Genomic DNA, 19,435 nt, shown 5'->3' with positions numbered 1-19,435 from the left:
AATGTTGTTATAAAGACTCACTTTTATCGCTCGACGCCCCGTTATTTACATCGTTAGCATTAGCACAGCTCTCGTGATTCATGTTTATATTGATATTCCTGCACAGACACGAATCACACACTGACACATTACACAACAAACATACACAAAACTGCGTGTTTACCTCATTATAGGAGTATATACATTAATTAATAAACGTGTTTGATACTGAGGCCTGCTAGCCGTCAGTGCTAATGCTAGCCGCCGCTCCTCATTAATGGCGCGCCGCTCGCACGCGTCTGCCGCACACTGAACGCCTCAACGCGCCGCGATCACACACACACACACGCACGCGCGCGCGCGCATCAGACACTTACCGCACACATGAGCTCAGAACTCGACCTGTGTTCTGTTCAACCGCAAACACACACATATACCGGCTTCATGAACCTGATCACTTCCACACGCGTCTCACTGTCATTGTTGCTCATTTCTCACTATTTCTCATGTCTGTCTCACAGATGAGCTCATGATTAGACTGTCACTGAGCAGCTCCAGAGAAAACACACACACACACACACACACACACTCACAGTCACACAAACACACATATACACACTCACAGTCACACTCACACACAGACACACACACTCACACACAGTCACACACAGACACATAGACACTCACACACAGACACACAGTCACACACACACAGTCACACAAACACACATATACACACTCACAGTCACACATACACACAGACACTCACACACAGACACATATACAGTCACACACAGACACATAAACACTCACACACACTCACACACAGACACATAAACACTCACACACACACACACAGACAGACACATACACACACACACATATACACTCACACACAGACACATATACACTCACACACACACACAGACACATATACACTCACACACTCACACACAGACACACACACTCACACACACACACACAGACACATATACACTCACACACACACAGTCACACACATACACTCACACACACTCACACACAGACACAGACACACACAGACACACAGTCACACACATACACTCACACACACTCACACACAGACACAGACACAAACACACACACACACACACACACACATTACACTCACACTGACAGACACACAGTGGTGGTTCTGGCTTACTTGGTGCCCCAGGCAACCCCCTTAACCTCCCACAAACCCTTACTGACTTTCTTTCTTCTGCAGAACACAAATGACGATTTTTAGAAGAATATTTCAGCTCTGTAGGTCCATACAATGCAAGTGAATGGTGACCAGAACTTTGAAGGGCCAAAGTGACAAAGGCAGAATAAAAGTAATCCATAAAACTCCAGTGGTTTAATCCATGTCTTCAGAAGAGATATGATAGGTGTGTGTGAGAAACAGAACAATATTTAAGTTTAAGATAATTTACTCTAAATCTCAACTTTCAGATCTGAAAGTGAAACTAAAAAAAGGACTTAAATATTGTTCTGTTTTTCACCCACACCTATCATATCTCTTCTGAAGACATGGATTAAACCACTGGAGGTTTATGGATTACTTTTATGCTGCTTTTATGTGCTTTTTGGAGCTTCAAAGTTTTGGTCACCCTTCACTTGCATTGTATGGACTTACAGAGCTGAAATATTCTTCTAAAAATCTTCATTTGTGTTCTGCAGAAGAAAGTCAAACACATCTGGGATGGCACGAGGGTGAATAAATGCTGAGAGATGACATTTTGGGGTGAACTGTCCCTTTAACATCACACACCTGGTTAAAACTAGACCATGAATATAGAAATGAAGTAAATATATATAGAGAGAGAGAGAGAGAGAGAGAGAGAGAGAGAGAGAGAGAGAGAGAGATGTATACACCGGCGGCCAAAAGTTTGGAATAATGTACAGATTTTGCTCTTATGGAAGGAAATTGGTACTTTTATTCACCAAAGTGTCATTCAACTGATCACAATGTATAGTCAAGACATTACTGATGTTATGGATCTTAACCCCATTGAGCTTTTGTGGGATCAGCTAGACTGTAAGGTGCGTGAGAAGTGCCCGACAAGACAGTCACATCTATGGCAAGTGCTACAGGAAGTGTGGGGTGAAATGTCACCTGAGTATCTGGACAAACTGACAGCTAGAATAACAAGGATCAGCAAAGCTGTCATTGCTGCACGTGGAGGATCTGTATGATGAGAACTCTTTGAAGTAGTTTAAGAAGATTTTTTTCTAATTGTAATAGTAATTTTTCATGTTATTAATGTCCTGACTATACATTGTGATCAGTTTTATATATATATATATATATATATATATATATATATATATATATATATATATATATATATATATATATGACAAATTATATTAACGTACATTATATACACAGAACATAAATTGCACAATTAAATTAGAGTCAATAAATAAAGAAAATAGCAGAGTACTTACAGATTGCTGCTTGTGCTATTACACATGATGTCTTATTACAATTTAACCCTCCCCTCCTAGTTTTCATTTATGCAAAATCATCAATTACTTTGTCAAATCTGCCCCGCGTGGCGTCACACACGTGACTTACCGAGAATCACCCGTGACTCCCGCTGCTGAGGGCTGTCCTCTTCATTCCTCTCCGCCGTTAATCCATCACACAATCCGCACTAAACCAGCGCTGACTGTCCTGGAATAACAGCTGATTTTAATGATCAAAGGATCTGTTTCACCAAAATTACTGACCAACATTTAACTGCAGTGCACCGTTTATGTCGGTGGCTATATCAAAGCCTAGTGAGCACCCTACCTAGACAGTATTTTGAGCATCCTACATAGACAGCAATTTGAGCACCCTACCTAGACAGTATTTTGAGCACCCTACCTAGACAGCAATTTGAGCACCCTACCTAGACAGTATTTTGAGCACCCTACCTAGACAGCAATTTGAGCACCCTACCTAGACAGTATTTTGAGCATCCTACATAGACAGCAATTTGAGCACCCTACCTAGACAGTATTTTGAGCATCCTACATAGACAGCAATTTGAGCACCCTACCTAGACAGTATTTTGAGCACCCTACCTAGACAGTATTTTGAGCACCCTACCTAGACGGTATTTTGAGCACCAGATGCGCTCGAGCGCGACACACTGACATTTTCACCGACTGCATCAGAATATAAAACAGACAGATGTTGAATGAGACAGTACATTTCGTGTGAAAGTAAGAATTGAGAGTATGGCTGAGCGAGTATACTCGTAAATATGTGTGTGTGTTGTGCGTGTGTGGCGGCGTGTCATCATGTTGTTCTTGTATTGTCCAGCAGGAGCCGCCAAAGACAAACATCAGAGTAAAAAAAGCCCGAAGATGACGTCATCGTGTTCATTTATCTGAATCGATATAATTTAAAGGTGCACTTAGTATTTGTGAATAGTGAATTTCTACAATGGCATCAGTTACTGAAAACTATTGATTCTGAATGATGCCGCATCCACAACACTAGATGTCACTGTAAGTCCAAGATGACACATGTAAGTGTAACCTTTAAAGGCACACTATTGTTTTTAACATTTCTCTTTGAAGTGACTATTACAGTTGAGTGTCAGCAACTGTTATGTGTAGTTATAAACCACTTTAAAAAAATAGTATTGCTTATATGCTGTAAACATTGCAATACTGCTACACTGAATCTCTGAGGGTTAACTCAAACAATTTCCCTGATTTAAACCCACAAACAAACACTTTCCACTTGATTTAGACTATTTTTTTTAATTAATTCTACTGTTTAAAATATTCACCAGATCATTTTACCTGATGACATATGTTGTGAAATGTTCAAATATTTTGAGCAAGACCAAAATAAATGTATTTTTAACTGACACTGAAAAATGATTAAATAGGTGCATTAATTCATAAGGAGTGTTGTGAGCGGAGTATGTGAGTGGAGCAGAACAATTTCTGTTTCAGAACAATATATTTTTTTTATATATATTATTGACCTTTAGATTTTCTCTCTACATGTGCATGGATTATCATTGTGTTTTCTGGACACGTCTTTTAGGATTTCACAATGAACCTTTGATGGTGGCAGTCACCTCCCCACTCGTGTTCACCATCCCATCATTAATTTTCAATATACGGCAGCTGATGTAGAAATAAAGAGACGAGACATGAGCATGTAGTTAACTCAAGCTTTACTGTAAGATTAACTCAATAATCGGGAGCGTGAACACAGAAAGCGAAAGTAGCGTTCGCGCGGGAGGTCGAATATTACCAATTGCCGCTAGATTTTAAATTTGTATATTTTTTATCACATTCTTTCTGGTTATATCAGAAATTCCATCTTTCCTTCATGCCAATAGTGTTTTATTGCATTAAGGGCTGTTAACTGGTGCTGTGCTCATGATGGAGCATTAGTGGAGCGCTCTTAAAAACAATTACGCTCCGAATTTTTAAAAACCCGCTCCTCGCTCCAGGCAAAATCATGCCGCTCCACTCCTCGCTCCGCTCACATACTCTGGTGTGAGGTTATACGCCACATCCGGTGCATGTGCAAGAGTGACAAACAGCACCATCTAACAGAGGAAAGTGAAACTGCAGTTTAAAGCTCCACACTCGCAGAAAAACAACATGCATGACCTGATTTCAAATTTCAATTTACTTTTTCAACACATGAAAGGAAAGAGATAAAAAAACAAACATACTGAAGAGAAGTTTGATCATTTGCACAGGAATTTACACAGGGCAATATGAAATGAAGAGTTCACACACAGTCTGTTCAATTATGTTTATGCACACTACTTCATTTCAATCGCAAAATGTACGCACCATTGAAACATTTACACACAATAATGGGTTTTCTCAAAGTAAAACAATAATACTCTTTTAAGACACATTTCCTGAAATGACTGATCGATTAATGAAGAATTTCCTCCAGTTCCGCACAAGAAATCAAATCCAGGACAATTTACAAACACGTCACTACACAGGTTCATGAGGGAAGCTGTCCATTCAGAGGTTGTGTGAGTGTGCATGGGTGTCCGTCCCACTTCCTTGCCTCTCTCAGAGCAGACTGGGAAACAAGCGGGAAATTTCCTCCAGGAGATGATGTCGTAACACTGGTGACACCGACTGCACACGCTTTCTGCGCTCTCGACTGTGAAGGATTAACATACAGACATCTAGAGGAAGAGGAACACAGAGGAAGAGCGCCCTCTGCTGCCCTTGTGCAAACCTACATCTGTAAACAGAGGGGTGGATGAAACGGGCCCTCGAGTCTCAGTGACCAGGGAAGGACAGAATGTGGCGAGCCATCTCACAGTTCTGTTCGGGGTCCGTGCAAATGGTGCTCGTGCACATAAAGGAGAGGGGGGATTGTGGCACGGTCAACTGTGCTTATCGACTGTCGGTGGGCGTGTCACCGTAACCACGCCCACAGACAATAGGTTTGGATTGGATGGGGTCTGAAGGGGGTGGAGTACCCCCCTCCCCCCACGACTGACTGTGCTCATCATTGCTATGAGACGCCGTCTCGTACATTTAAAAAGAAAAGAGTATAAAACATCATCAACCCCCCCTCGTTATAAGTACATGACCATATCTATGACTTATATATTCATATTTATAGCTATTTATATATGTATAGATATATACAGCACTACACACCGGTAGTTCTTGCGAGTGTGTGAGTGTTTAATGAGGAATGGCTGTGGGCACATGAGGGTGTTTGTTAGTACACCCAGGACACGGGCACCCACTGTGAGGTGCTGGACACCAGATCAATGGCTTCCTCCAGCAGACGGATGGTGTCGTCAATCTCGTTATTGATGATGGTCTGATCGAAGTAATGCGCGTACGAGTGCTGTAACGCCTCCGACTCCTTCTGCAGTCGCTGCAGAGACTCGTCCTGAAACGAGTGACACATGAAGATCAGCGTAAATTGTGACGCACAAGTGATTAAAGTGATGGTCAGAAAGACATCAGGGGTGTTCACCAATACACTGACACACAACAAACACTCCATCACACAGACACTAGGTGTACGTAAATTGTACTACTTGGGATGATAATCTTTACGGATGATTCAGGGAGTCATGATTCAATTCCACAATGATTATCGATGCATCTCAATTTTTCAGCATCAGTTTAGGGATGCAAATCTTTGTCGAGTTAAGTTGGCTCAATGCTTGATGATGTGTAAAGATTACACATAAAAGTCGTACTAAAATACATCTGCACTGACCTGCCAACAGAAACAGAACAAACAGGTGCTGTGGCTTCATTCGGAGCGAGCTACAACAGTGTTGTTAAAATCTTGTGTCGTTTTCTGTGTCTGTGATGAACGTTTAGAGTGTGTAATACAGTGCGTCAATACATTTTTGAAATATAGAGATTATGATGCAAAATACTGGTCAACATACATAGATGTCTGGCCATTAGCCTGATGTCACATTGTATGTAAACACCTTTACCTGCATTCTTACCGGCTTATCCAATGTGTGCAAGTGTGGTGCACATGACGGTTTACATTTTGACGTGAAAAACAGGGATTAACCTAATGATTACAAGTCTCATGTAAACACGTTTTTTCTTGCATTGTCAGAATTTTTGAAGAAGCTGATTTTCGGTGGTTATCAGCGTATTGGTGTACATGTAAACACACTCATTGACACTGGCTGTTAAACATCTGAAGGTTCGCAAATATACGTGTTTGCACAGGATTAATAATGAATTTAAAATAATGATCTAGAATCGCCAACAAAAGTATTGTGATGCATCAGTGAATGAATTTTCTCACTATCACTCGTCTGTTACTTACAGGCAGTTTTCTGCACCATCGAGGCAGCTGAGAGCCACACAGGAAAATAATCAACACACACACAAACACATGCAATGAGTGATAACAGCAGCATGCAATGAACAACTTTTAATTCAGACAGACTTCTTCTGATGCCCAGAGAGTCTGTCTGTCTGTCAATCAATCTGTCTGTCCCTCTTCTGTGGGTTTCTGGGCCCGTTTGCACCTGGTGTTAAGATGCGTTTCAGATGATCCGTTTGAAACAGATTTTTTTAGATTTGTCCACACACGAGCACATTGGGCTCGCAGTGTAAACACTAACCCTTTCAGATGAGTTCAGACAGTGGGGTTTGCCTACTCGTCAATCAACGGCTTTCATAAATATAGTTGAAAAAGCAAATAAATGCACTGTACATAAACTTATTTTAAGTAAGGGATAATCCACGGATAGATTTTGAATGCACTTCACTGAGGTCTTCACCTCCACGTTGTGCATTTAAAATCGTTTAACGCACATCTAGCCGTGGATTATTCCGTGGTCCACAGTCACTTGCCAGAATTGATTAGTTACAGCTTTAATATATATATTTTTTGCAGTGCAACTTTTGACTGGAAGAATAAAAAATAACGGTTAATTTTATCTAAGTGCCGTTAGATCTGCAGCTCCGCCTGTTCTAAATCAGACGCAGAGAAAAAGTAGTACGATCACACACTTGGTCAAAACTGTGAATTTAAATGCACAATCCAGAAATAAAAATATCCACAGGATGTAGAGGGGTTGGCACTCCAGAGAAAATGTATTATTATTTAATTTTTATTCATTGTCATTTTGCGGAAAACCCGATGTTACAAACATGGCAGTGACAGTAAAAGTAGCACTTACTGTATAAGAGGAAAACCATTCAAAACACTCTAAAACATGCAGATTTTGACCTCTGAGACATCAGTATGCTATCCATCAAGGTAGCAAGATTGCAGTTACAGTTTAAATCGTCCTGCATCGCCTTGCAGGACAGCGAAAGACACATTTAGTCCTGCTATCAATCTTTCACCCTCTGTGCAAAACAAGCTGAATCCCATTATATTAGCTATGCTGATGAAAGTGTTAAAGAAATGTTTTCAATAGCTATAGCTCACTCTGCTTGCTCTGTAATATTATGTTGCTATGGTTACAAACAGCGCATTAATGTCGAACGGTAATTTAAAACTGACCGGAACTACTTGTGCATTCAACAGTTTGAACGGCACGCATTCCAGCCAATCAGAATTGAGTGTTAGAACAGACCATGATATAACATGCAGTTACACAGATGAAAAGCAGACACATCTGAAGCTTAGTTACTATTGATACTCTACTAAAATAACTGACGATTCTACTCGAAACATCATGTTTGCGCTGAGAGTAAATGTATATACTACTGTATATCTTAGCGCTTTTTCTTCTTTCTACTTTTTGTGCTTGAGGACTTGCTCTGCAGTAACACACTGATGTAATGATTGATGTATGTCGACACGAAACCAGAGACCCTCCCATTGAAATCCCAACACAAGCGGTAAAAAAAAAAACACACATAACACTGCGTCCTAACCAGACGTGACACACGACGATGGTTTAAATGGTTTCTGCGCCAGGCAGCGTAGTCAACAAATGGGTCTAAAATTATTCTTATTGCAGCATATTAAAGATGGCATCTCGGGGGTTCTGGGTATCTCAGCGAGTATTGACGCTGACTATCACCCCTGGAGTCACGAGTTCAAATCCAGGGCGTGCTGAGTGACTCCAGCCAGGTCTCCTAAGCAACCAAATTGGCCCGGTTGCTAGGGAGGGTAGAGTCACATGGGGTAACCTCCTCGTGGTCGCTATAATGTGGTTCTCGCTCTCGGTGGGGCGTGTGGTGAGTTGTGCGTGGATGCCACGGAGAATAGCGTGAAGCCTCCACACGCGCTACGTCTCCGCGGTAACGCGCTCAACAAGCCACGTGATAAGATGCAAGAATTGACGGTCTCAGACACGGAGGCACCTGAGATTCGTCCTCTGCCACTCGAATTGAGGCGAGTCACTACGCCACCAGGAGGACTTAGAGCGCATTGGGAATTGGGCATTCCAAATTGAAAAAAAAAAAAAAAAAGCCGGCATCTCACTAGCCGGTTCACAACAACTTGATTTTGGCTGAGGGTGTCACACACCTACCGAATGTTGTGCTTGAGGTCTTGCTCTCTTCAGTTGGAGCTCTGTCACACACACACTGGTTCAGAATGACAGTGGGGAGACATCCCGGCTCATTCTGACTTTCTCTCCGCTTCCCTGTCACGTGGAGATCGGCGAAATAATAGGAGGACCGCGTGAACATACAGTAAACAATAGTACAGACTGAATAAGGATGCGATTCATAAAGTAACTTTTCCCTGTGTGTGTGTGATTGTGTATTTATCCCCTCGGGCTTGCCGTAGAAAGCGTTACGGAGCCTATGTGAGAAAATGACTGTTCCGTCTGTAATTGCTCTGTTTTCTACATTTTATTATCAATTATCCTCATTTTAAATGTATTAATATCGCGGTGTCACGCCGCACCTGGTGTGGACAGACAGATTGCTTGTCGCTGGAATCTTATCGAGTCGTGTCTGGTTAGGACATGGTGTAATGACCAGGTGTAAATGGGTCCTCAGTCTGTCTGTTTGTCAGTCAGTCAAGATCAGGACCATCGTGGAGACAAACAACAGGAAGTGAAGATCTTCAAACAGACATAACTATGTTGCACAGACACACAGAACTAAAGTGGAAATGTGTTCAATTCTAGACGGTTTGAACTCTGACCTCATTCATAGCGGGGGTGATGGTCGGTGCGGCAATGAAGATGACGTACGGTGCAAATTCAGCCGTTCGCAAAACCTTCAGCGCCTGTGAAAACACAATGCAATGACATCAGAACGGCTCACGGACATGACGAGAGAGATGACGTCATTGCAAATTAATCTGATTGGTCAAGAGTACCTGTGGCTCTACGTCCAGGATGGCGACCATGTTCAGCTCGTGGATCTTGCGGATGGTCTCGAGGCGCGTGCCGTACATGGCGTCTTCATGGCTGCCGTACTCCAGATAATCATTATTAGAGATGTCCTGCATCATCTGGTCATGTGACACAAAGAAATAGTTCTTCCCGTTCTCCTCGTCTTTCTTCGGCGGTCGAGTCGTGTCTGTTTGATGATTGAAGAAACACACACAAAGTCATTTTGACATTCAGTTGTTGAAGTGTGCTCTGGTTGTTTGTAAAAATGTCGATTTTTATAACACAAAGTATCCGCTCTCTTACGTGGAATAGGATAGGCGAATCTGTCGGGATGTTTGGCGATGAGTGTGTTTTTGATGTGTCTCCTGCCGACCCCATGAGCACCTGCGGGCAAATTTCAGCTCATATAACGAGTCACGTGACCAACAGCATTCACAGTAATCATGACAGGAGAGCAAACGTGTGTGAGCTCATACCCAACAGCACCAGTGTTTTTCTCTTGAATGCCGGCAGCTTCACCACCTCTTCATACGTCACCAGATCTAGTTGATCAAACACTGCAGGAGAATCAGATCGGTGTGAGCGATGAATGTGAATTATCAGTGTGAACTCATTCTGATGAAGTTGAAAAGTGTGTTTGTGTGGAGGGATGAGACAGATTGAAACATGACGAGTGATGACAGTGGCCACAAACACACTGAAAAAAACCAGAGTGAATCCTCTTAACGATCATTATTTGTGTGCACAGAATATTCTTGAACTTGTGATAGTTTACAGTGTATTATGTCATATTGGGAACCAAGAACCAGTTCTGAAATACCAAAGAAATACCCAAACGTATGATTTTCATGACTTTCGGTTTCAAGCATGGTTCTTGAGCGAGTATTCTTCCACTAATGTACTAAAACACACTGACAGTGTTTCCTGTCCCAACCCCAGTGATAACCATAGCAACGGTTTGGCATCTCACAGCTGTAAACATGGATGCCACCAGTCTAAAGGCCGAAACATTCTCTACACAAGTACATGAACGAAGACGCCTCTGGATACACAAGCTCTATTTTGTGCATCCAAAACGTCTGCAGTTCATAACACGACACAAGTACACGTTGCCATCTTAACATTTGCCATAAAGGTGACATGCCGAGTTAGTCAGAACAGTCCACTTCTCTTTCCAGTCATCTATTGTCATATTTGAAGAGAATATTGCTGAGCAAGTAACTCAGTGTATTCATAGCAAACATATGCCCTGTTTTTAAGCCGCATCTAGTATTGGATTTGGCTGTTGGGATAATATATTAAGTATTTCATATGGATTGTGTATACACAATGTCTTTTACTTTGAGACTAGTGGACTAGTCCAGTGGTTCTCAAGCTTTATTTTGGTCACATCCCTCTTTGAAACAAGAAACCCCATAATCTGATTTAAAAAAAAAAAAAAAAAAAAAAAAAAAAAAATCACATTTTTAGTTTTCGTATTTAATTTTTTTTGTAAAGATTAGCTGCATTTTTTTCAACTTCACATCATGAAAATTTTTATTTAATAAAAATACAATAAAATGCATTCATTCAGTTTTCAACTTTTTTGCTAAATAATGAAGTTACAAGTTAAAAAACGGGGCAGTCTTCTGTTCAGTTCAGTACACACTACACAGATTTAATCTTCATGTGAATTGATCAGAAGTGCTGTAGAATCCAGTTGTCACTTCAGATGTGTGTGTGTGAACAGAACCGGATTAAACTCTTTCAGTGTGAATGTGTCCAGTGCATGATGACATCAACACTTTATTCTCATGTGAGGAAACTCGTTCTGGAGTGACAATAATCAGTGCGGTTCATTGAGGGAAACATCTACACCTATCAGAGGATCTCACTGAACTTTCACTGGGATTCAATCATATGAATTGATTTGAACAATAACACAACACTCCTTTCATTACTGGGTAACAAATGAAAATAACAACAGTTTGTTACTGAAGACAAGAAGCAAAAGAAGACTGACACGATTAGTTACTTACATGCGGGGGGCCGTTTAGGGGAGACAGCGTGTAAAATGGACAGGGGTCAGTTAAACAAACATTACAACACAACTGCAGCTCAAACACACACACACACACACACACACACACACAATCAGCATTAGAGTGGACACTGAACACACACTTATGAGCCATGCTGTCATAACACACACTTCATTCATTCATATTATCTGATCTTCATTCATCACTCTGCAACTCATTAAACATTTCAGCTGACATTTATAAAAACAATCTGACAATATGAATACATGATAAAGAAATTAATGCATCACGTTCAGTATATATCTGTCTGTTCTATAAGGATACACTGCTCAAGCGTGTGTGTGTGTGTGTGTGTGTGTGTGTGTGTGTGTGTGTCGTGCCATCTGTAATCAGATCATATGTGTGTTAGTAGAGCACAATGAGTTCAGAAGATTAACACACACACACTTTTCTATAAGTGGAAGGTTAGGTATTTGTGTGAACATATTGTGTGACAAATTATATTGTGTGTAAATATTTGTGGGTAGTTGACAAAAAGCAGGTATGAACATTTTTTCAACATCAAGATTTGAGTTTAAAACGTGTATGAATGTGTAAGGGAAAGGGTTTCTTATCGATGTTGAGTGTCAGCTGCTTATTACCTGCGTTGTGTTTGGCTAAATATTTGTCTTTATACTGTTTCTTCTTCTTGCCGAACCACGTACAGCTCGCCTGCTGCTCCTGTTTGGTTTTCTCCATGGCTATACATGCGACACGCCTGACAAACACACACACACACAGAATCAGCTCCAGCTCACACCGGTTTAAACATTGTGGAAGTGTTCTATGTGTCTCACCACTCCTGCAGCTCCGGTGATGGGATCAGTCCCGCCGTGCCATTCTTCGTGTTCTCCAGTTTGCCCTGCCACCAGTTATGATCGTCTTTACTGATGATCTGAATGATGTCGCCCACTCTGAAGCGCACGCCCGCCTCTCTACAGGGAATCAGGTCGTCTTTAGACGGGTCGTACTCGAATTGTGCTCGCACGTAGATCTGAAAACAACAGTGAAATGCTCACATCAACGACTGATGTTAAAAACAAACACAGCGAGAGGAAGAATTCAAATGACAGAAAACATGTAGAATTGCATTCGTAAAAATGATTAAAATGTATGTGACGCATGTAATGGATTTTATCACATGCACACACACACACAAGCACACACACACAACCTCGCACTCGCGCACTCATACGCTCACACACACAAGCTCGCACTCACTCGCTCGCTCACTCGCACATCCAAGCTGCTCATACACTCGCATGCTCACGCTCCCGCACACTCTCACACTCTCACACTCTCACACTCTCAGACACTCAGACACTCACACTCTCAGACACTCACACTCTCAGACACTCACACTCTCAGACACTCAGACACACACACACTCAGCACACACACACACACTCAGACTCGCACACACACTCGCACACACACTCGCACACGCTCACACTCAGACACTCAGACACTCGCACACACACTCGCACACACACTCGCACACACACTCGCACACACACTCGCACACACACTCAGACACACACACTCTCAGACACACACACACTCAGCACACACACACTCTCAGACACACACACTCTCAGACACACACACTCAGACACACACACTCAGACACACACACTCAGACACACACTCAGACACACACTCAGACACACTCACACAAAGGCTCTACAACCAATCAGAGGTGAGCAAATCCCCTGACTGACCTCACAGGCGTGTCTAAACAGCCAATCATCTGTGATGTGAACTGAACAACTAAAGGTGATTGGCCGGGTGGGTGAGGGGCGGGACCATCACTACAGAAAGCCTGCAGGGTCTAAAAGCACCAGCTAGAGGAGCAAAGCCTGATGGGAGATTCGGTTTGAATCAGAGAGAATCAGTTTTACTGTACTGGACATGAGAAACTCACCTTACGGAACAATTTATCCTTCACTGCAGATCTGGAGATCTAAAGGTTTGAAAGCATTACACACACACACACACACACACACACACACACACACACACAACAGCTGGAGCGTGCACAGGCATGCAGGATGATGCAGTTATCATGTGTTACAGCAGAACAGTGAGGGGATGTTCTCATTAAACTGAGTCTACTGACACTAATAACACACATTTACACCGCAACAGGCTTTAAAATCCAAAATATTCACCTGGTGACAAAACAATGTGTGACAGTACTCTCAGCTGCGTTTAACACATTTCTCCATATTTAAAGGAATATTCCGGGTTCAGTACAAGTTCAGCTCAATCGACAGCGTTTGTGTCATAATGTTCATTACCACAAAAAAATAAATAAATAAAAAATAATAATAATAATTTCAACTCGTTCCTTCTTTTTTTTTTTTTTTTGATTTTCTCCCCAATGTGGAATGCCCAATTCCCAACGTGCTCTAAGTCCTCGTGGTGGTGTAGTGACTCGCCTCAATCCGGGTGGCAGAGGACGAATCTCAGTTGCCTCCACGTCTGAGACCGTCAATCCACGCATCTTATCACGTGACTTGTTGAGCGTGTTACCGCGGAGAGGTAGCGCGTGTGGAGGCTTCACGCTAGGGCTGGAATGATTCATCGATGTAACTGATGTCATCGATTACAGAAATACGCCAATTTGCATAACATGCGCCGGCGCATCGCAATGGAGTAATTAAAATGGCAGCGTCCGGTTTAAGCATGGATTCCCCCGAAGAACAAGCTGCAGCTAAAAAAAACTCACCCACGGTCATCTAAAGTGTGGGAGTATTTTAGCCAGAGACCCAACAATGTGGTGCTGTGTAAGCTATGCAAATTAGAAACGGCTTATCACAGCAGTACAACCGCCATGAACGAACACTTGAAGCGAAAGCATCCCCGAGCACTTTGTCAAGACGGCAGCACGGCAACACCGTTTACTTTTTGTCCCCACCCAAGCAAGACATATTAGTATTACAACACATGTTTCTGTTAGTAGTAGTCACTTTAAATTGATATTCTAAATGTTTCCTCAAGATTTGCACAAAAAATTCCCATGCTTTTTTCCAGGTCGAGATCCGTGGGAAGCAGAATGTATGACATGTAAAGCTGGCACTTATGTGTCAGTTGCTAATAAAGGTGCAAGTGATTTAGAAGCACACATTAGCTCTGCGAAGCATAAAGGGTCAGCAAAAGGTGAAAGTTCATCAGGTAAATTAACGGACTACTTTTTGTGATCAGGTAAAATTGTTATCACATTGCTTCATTTTCATGGCCATTCAAAATAACAGTAATAGTAAATGAAGGTACTCTCATGGCATCAAATATTTTATTTTAGTACATGGACATTCAAAAGAATGTTGGACATTATTTATATATATATATATATTTTTATGTTATGCTAATAGAGTTTCTTTTTCACTGTATTAAAGTTTGCATTCATAGTAACACTGTTTTGAATGTACTCCCGGCATCAGAGCCACTGAAGCATATGTGCCCCAAAACATACCAAAATTCGTGTATGTTTGAGCAAATCATTTTACACCGGACTGCTTTGTGAATGAGGGTCAATATAAAGCAGGCTTTTCTAAATATTTGATTCTCAAGCATGGATCAGTACCAACTGTTCGTGTTCCAGCTTTATATCCTGAAGATGTAAGTGTCGCACTTTATATTTTATGAATGTTTGCAAATCGCATGATACAAGACAACCCCCTAAAATGTCATGTCTCGTTATAGCGCATAGCTGGTCTGTGAACTTTTAGTGATCTTAGTGTAATTTTAGTGTAAATAATTTTAAGATTACATTTTCTTTTGTCTTTTGTGACCTTAAAGTTGCAACAGCCGAGAGACTGAAAACTTACAAACACACACACACACACACACTACACACACACACACACACTCACACATTGAGGTGTTCAGATGGGATGAATCAACATTAAACTGGACTTTGGTCTCACCTGTCGACCTTTCGGCTGGATAGTCGATGGTAAATCCTGCACACAGAAGTTACTTTATGAACTGCCCATTATTACTGAAATATAAAAACGCTGTGAATTTAAAAAGACTGGCAGAAATGTTGGCAGAAAGTTGGGTTAGAACATAAATCAATGTCCACTTTAATAATTAAATGCTATCACAGTGGAAGATTGAGCCCACAATGTATTGCGCTGCACTCTCGTCACTTTGACAGACTAAAGCTCTACAGACTCATGAGAGATGTGTGTGAATCCTGCACAGTCTTACTAATATTGAGCTGGTGACACTGGAGTGTCCATTAGCAGGAGACTGTCTGGACACATCCGGTGACTCTTTCTGAAATACAGCCAATAAAAACTCATTTAGAGGCCAGGAGAAGACAACAAGAGCAGTAAAACAGTGATGATGTTCCAGTAGTGACCAGAGTGTGGCGCTCTCACTCACAATGACAGAGAAGATCTAGTGTGCACTACAGAGTGAAGGAAACACTTACATCACAGGATATAGACTGACTGCGATAACTCGGTACAATCTTGAACGTGATGCTGCCTCTCATCTCACGCTGTGTGAAAACAAACACAACAATTAGTGCAGGAAATCACATGCTGTCATTACTGTTTGAACGTTCAAGTGTTTTAGCTACTTCATATAAGACAAACATGTTTAAAACAGTCTGACGTGACACACATTATAAAGACTCAATCAGTCAGAGAGTTTGATTCTCACACACACACACACACACCAGCATCTTCTGCAGCTGCTCCACTGTTTGATTTGCGACACTGATGCCGTTTATTTCACGAATCTCGTCTCCCACATGCAGCGTTCCTGAAAAACAGCACAAGCACAGGAATGCACATTTATTGCACATAAAGGCCACACGTGTGAACAGTGCTGTGTGAGTGGATGATGATGTCAGCAGCACCTTGTCTGTGGATCATTCCTCCGTGCATGATTCTTGCTACGATACAGTGATTCAGATCGTTCATCTTCAGAGTAATGCCCTGTCAACACACAATTCACTTTCAAACACAACTTTATTCTGCTGCGCTGTAAAACCTCGTTTCACACTTTCAAGTTCTTTAGAGAGAGAACTATTACTATAGATACATACAGAATTATCCAATATAAATTAAAACATTGTCATCATTTGCACATAATCTGTTGAATTTTTCGATTAATTTGAGAACAAAATTATAATTTACGTATTGCCACACCCCACATGTAATTGTAAAAGTAAAAACACATGAGGGTTTTAAATTATTTTTAGAGATGTCACAAATATTGGTAACAGTGTTGTAAAAATGGTAAACCTAATATTTATTTATTTATTTATTTTTCTCCCAATTTGGAATGCCCAATTCCCAATGCGCTCTAAGTCCTCATGGTGACGTAATGACTCGCCTCAATCCGGGTGGCGGAGGACGAATCTCAGTTGCCTCCGCGTCTGAGACAGTCAACCCACACATCTTATCACATGACTCGTTGAGCGCGTTGCCACGGAGACATAGCGTGTGTGGAGGCTTCACGCCATCCAACGCGGCAACCACGCTCAACTCACCACGCGCCCCACCGAGAGTGAGAACCACATTATAGTGAACATGAGGAGGTTACCCCATGTGACTCTACCCTCCCTAGCAACCGGGCCAATTTGGTTGCTTAGGAGACCTGGCTGGAGTCACTCAGCACACCCTGGGATTCAAACTAGCGAGCAGGCCCCCACCTAATATTTAGTTTGATCTCTTGAGATTACCAACTTTTTCTGAAGGTTAACCTCGTGTGACCCCGCGTCCACATGTGTGGATGTTGTATTTTGGCTTCGTTATACGCAACACATAATTTAAATGAATCGACTGAACACTGTTCGCAAGACTCTACACTGTCATTTAAGGGTTAAACTTCTGGTGCACCGAATCACGTGACACAACAGTGTGACGTTGATTTCTGTGAATCGCTCCTGCTAGCGCAGGTCCATCAAAAGTGCTTCTGGTAAGAAATCTCTAAGTTTTTTTACTGAAACCTGTTTGGTTGTAAAGAGTAGAGTCTCTAGTTTCGTTTGATATGCCGCTTTAAAACATCTGTTCATTTTTCACATGTCAGCGTGCTGATAAACATGATGTCCACATATGTGGAAATTAGCACTGTGTTCCCTCAAAAGTTGAAAAAACAGAAAACGTTAGTTATTTTGAATATTTTTCAACATCAACACATCTGTGGGTCATTCTGCTTCATATGAATGTAAATGTTGTTCTGTGTTGTACTGGTGGGTCACAGCAGGGAAAGAACAATGACATGGTTTTCCCAGTGAAGATTTTTCAGCAGCTGCCCAAGTGATATTTAGAACTGCCGAGGCAAATTTAATGATAATCTCGCTTCAGCTAAAGGCTTCTCATTTGCACTGCGATATTTTCGTGGTGTGATTAAAGCTTTCGCACGAGTATAACGTAACCAGCTCGCACTAATGATCAGCTTTGCTCTCTGGCGCGCAACAACCGGGCTTCCCTCGATATTACGGTGCACAGACCTCAAAACTGATGTGACCAATTTCAATTCCATTCTAGTGAGAATTTTCTAGTTTAAAGCGTTATGGAGGAAGTCAAGTCGAACCTCTCAAACAGTAGGCAGCCCTGACATGCCAAATAGCACTGAGGAGGAAAAGAGCAAGTGCTACATGCCAAAATAAAGTTGTTGTTTTTTCATTACACATCATCACCTTTACAAAATTGCTTCACGATATTGCATTAGTAAAAGTAACTGATATTTTGACGATATGTTATAGTTTTATATTTATAACAACAGTGGCAATTGTAGTTAGTTTTAAAATGTGTTTCGGCTAATATGTTTTTCATAAATACTATTATTTATTATAATTATTATTTAAGACTAGCTACACTGACCTAACCATGATAATGTCCTGTGTAATATACTGTATGCTCTGTTTGAATGATGTCTGATATTAGGAAATAAACATATATTGTTTAACAATTATCTTCAGAACATAAAGCTAGCACAAGCTCGCACTGGCCAGTGTTCAAACATCAATCCCTCACACATGTGTGTGTGTGTGTGTGTGTGTACCATGGGCTCATCCGTGTTCTTCTGGAACTGCACCAGTCGCACACGCGTGACGTTCTCCAGGTCCATCTCTCCGTTGATGCTCTCGGGCGAGTCTCCGTTCAGGTACGGTGAGGTGGGGGGCGGAGTCACTCTCAACGCCTCGTCGCTGTAAACCTCATGAGCCACCACATCATGGGTCTGTAGCAGAGCCTGTGACACACCGCAGCAAACAACACGACATCACTGAACATCACGTGATAAACAGTGTCAATGCACATTATAACAACTCAGAGATGGTGCAGATAACACACTCAACGCCTGTGCTTGATTCTTACTCAGGTGTGATTGTGTGTTCAGCAGTGGCGATTTCTCAGGGCCAGCAAAGCCTTCTCTGCAGGCCTAACATGCCAAATAAATAAATATTTTTCATCCTTTCATTCTCATTGACCTTTTTGCCTATGTATGTTTAATCGCTTTCCACTCTTAATTAATCTACAAACGAATAGAGAAAAATTAAAAGTTTATCCAGTCAGAATTTATTCCTTGATGCTTTCAAGCGAAGTGTGACAACTG

The 19,435-nt window shown here is 41.6% G+C and overlaps 1 protein-coding gene and 1 pseudogene across 6 annotated transcripts in view; both read right to left on the bottom strand.

Annotated features, from left to right (window-relative positions):
- Positions 1-893, bottom strand: part of LOC127448876 (probable ubiquitin carboxyl-terminal hydrolase FAF-X) — a 35,743-nt pseudogene extending 34,850 nt beyond the window's left edge.
- A 3,743-nt stretch (positions 894-4,636) lies between these two features.
- Positions 4,637-19,435, bottom strand: part of LOC127449549 (peripheral plasma membrane protein CASK-like) — a 63,700-nt gene continuing 48,901 nt past the window's right edge. For 2 of the 6 annotated variants that reach the window (XM_051713045.1, XM_051713047.1), the window contains 14 exons: positions 18,884-19,072; positions 16,731-16,809; positions 16,548-16,633; positions 16,299-16,367; positions 16,073-16,141; positions 15,787-15,822; positions 13,782-13,820; positions 12,655-12,851; positions 12,460-12,575; positions 10,274-10,354; positions 10,101-10,181; positions 9,782-9,984; positions 9,605-9,688; positions 4,637-5,899 (listed from right to left, as the gene is read on the bottom strand). In XM_051713045.1, coding sequence (XP_051569005.1) covers positions 5,723-5,899; positions 9,605-9,688; positions 9,782-9,984; positions 10,101-10,181; positions 10,274-10,354; positions 12,460-12,575; positions 12,655-12,851; positions 13,782-13,820; positions 15,787-15,822; positions 16,073-16,141; positions 16,299-16,367; positions 16,548-16,633; positions 16,731-16,809; positions 18,884-19,072 — 1,506 coding nt within the window. In that variant the 3' untranslated portion in view covers positions 4,637-5,722. The remainder of the gene's footprint in view (positions 5,900-9,604; positions 9,689-9,781; positions 9,985-10,100; positions 10,182-10,273; positions 10,355-12,459; positions 12,576-12,654; positions 12,852-13,781; positions 13,821-15,786; positions 15,823-16,072; positions 16,142-16,298; positions 16,368-16,547; positions 16,634-16,730; positions 16,810-18,883; positions 19,073-19,435) is intronic. The other 4 variants (XM_051713048.1, XM_051713050.1, XM_051713046.1 and 1 more) reach the window with 3 other exon arrangements.

Source organism: Myxocyprinus asiaticus, chromosome 12 (genome assembly GCF_019703515.2).
Source record: "Myxocyprinus asiaticus isolate MX2 ecotype Aquarium Trade chromosome 12, UBuf_Myxa_2, whole genome shotgun sequence".
Lineage (NCBI taxonomy): Eukaryota > Metazoa > Chordata > Actinopteri > Cypriniformes > Catostomidae > Myxocyprinus > Myxocyprinus asiaticus.
This window is presented reverse-complemented; position numbering and strand designations above follow the sequence as displayed.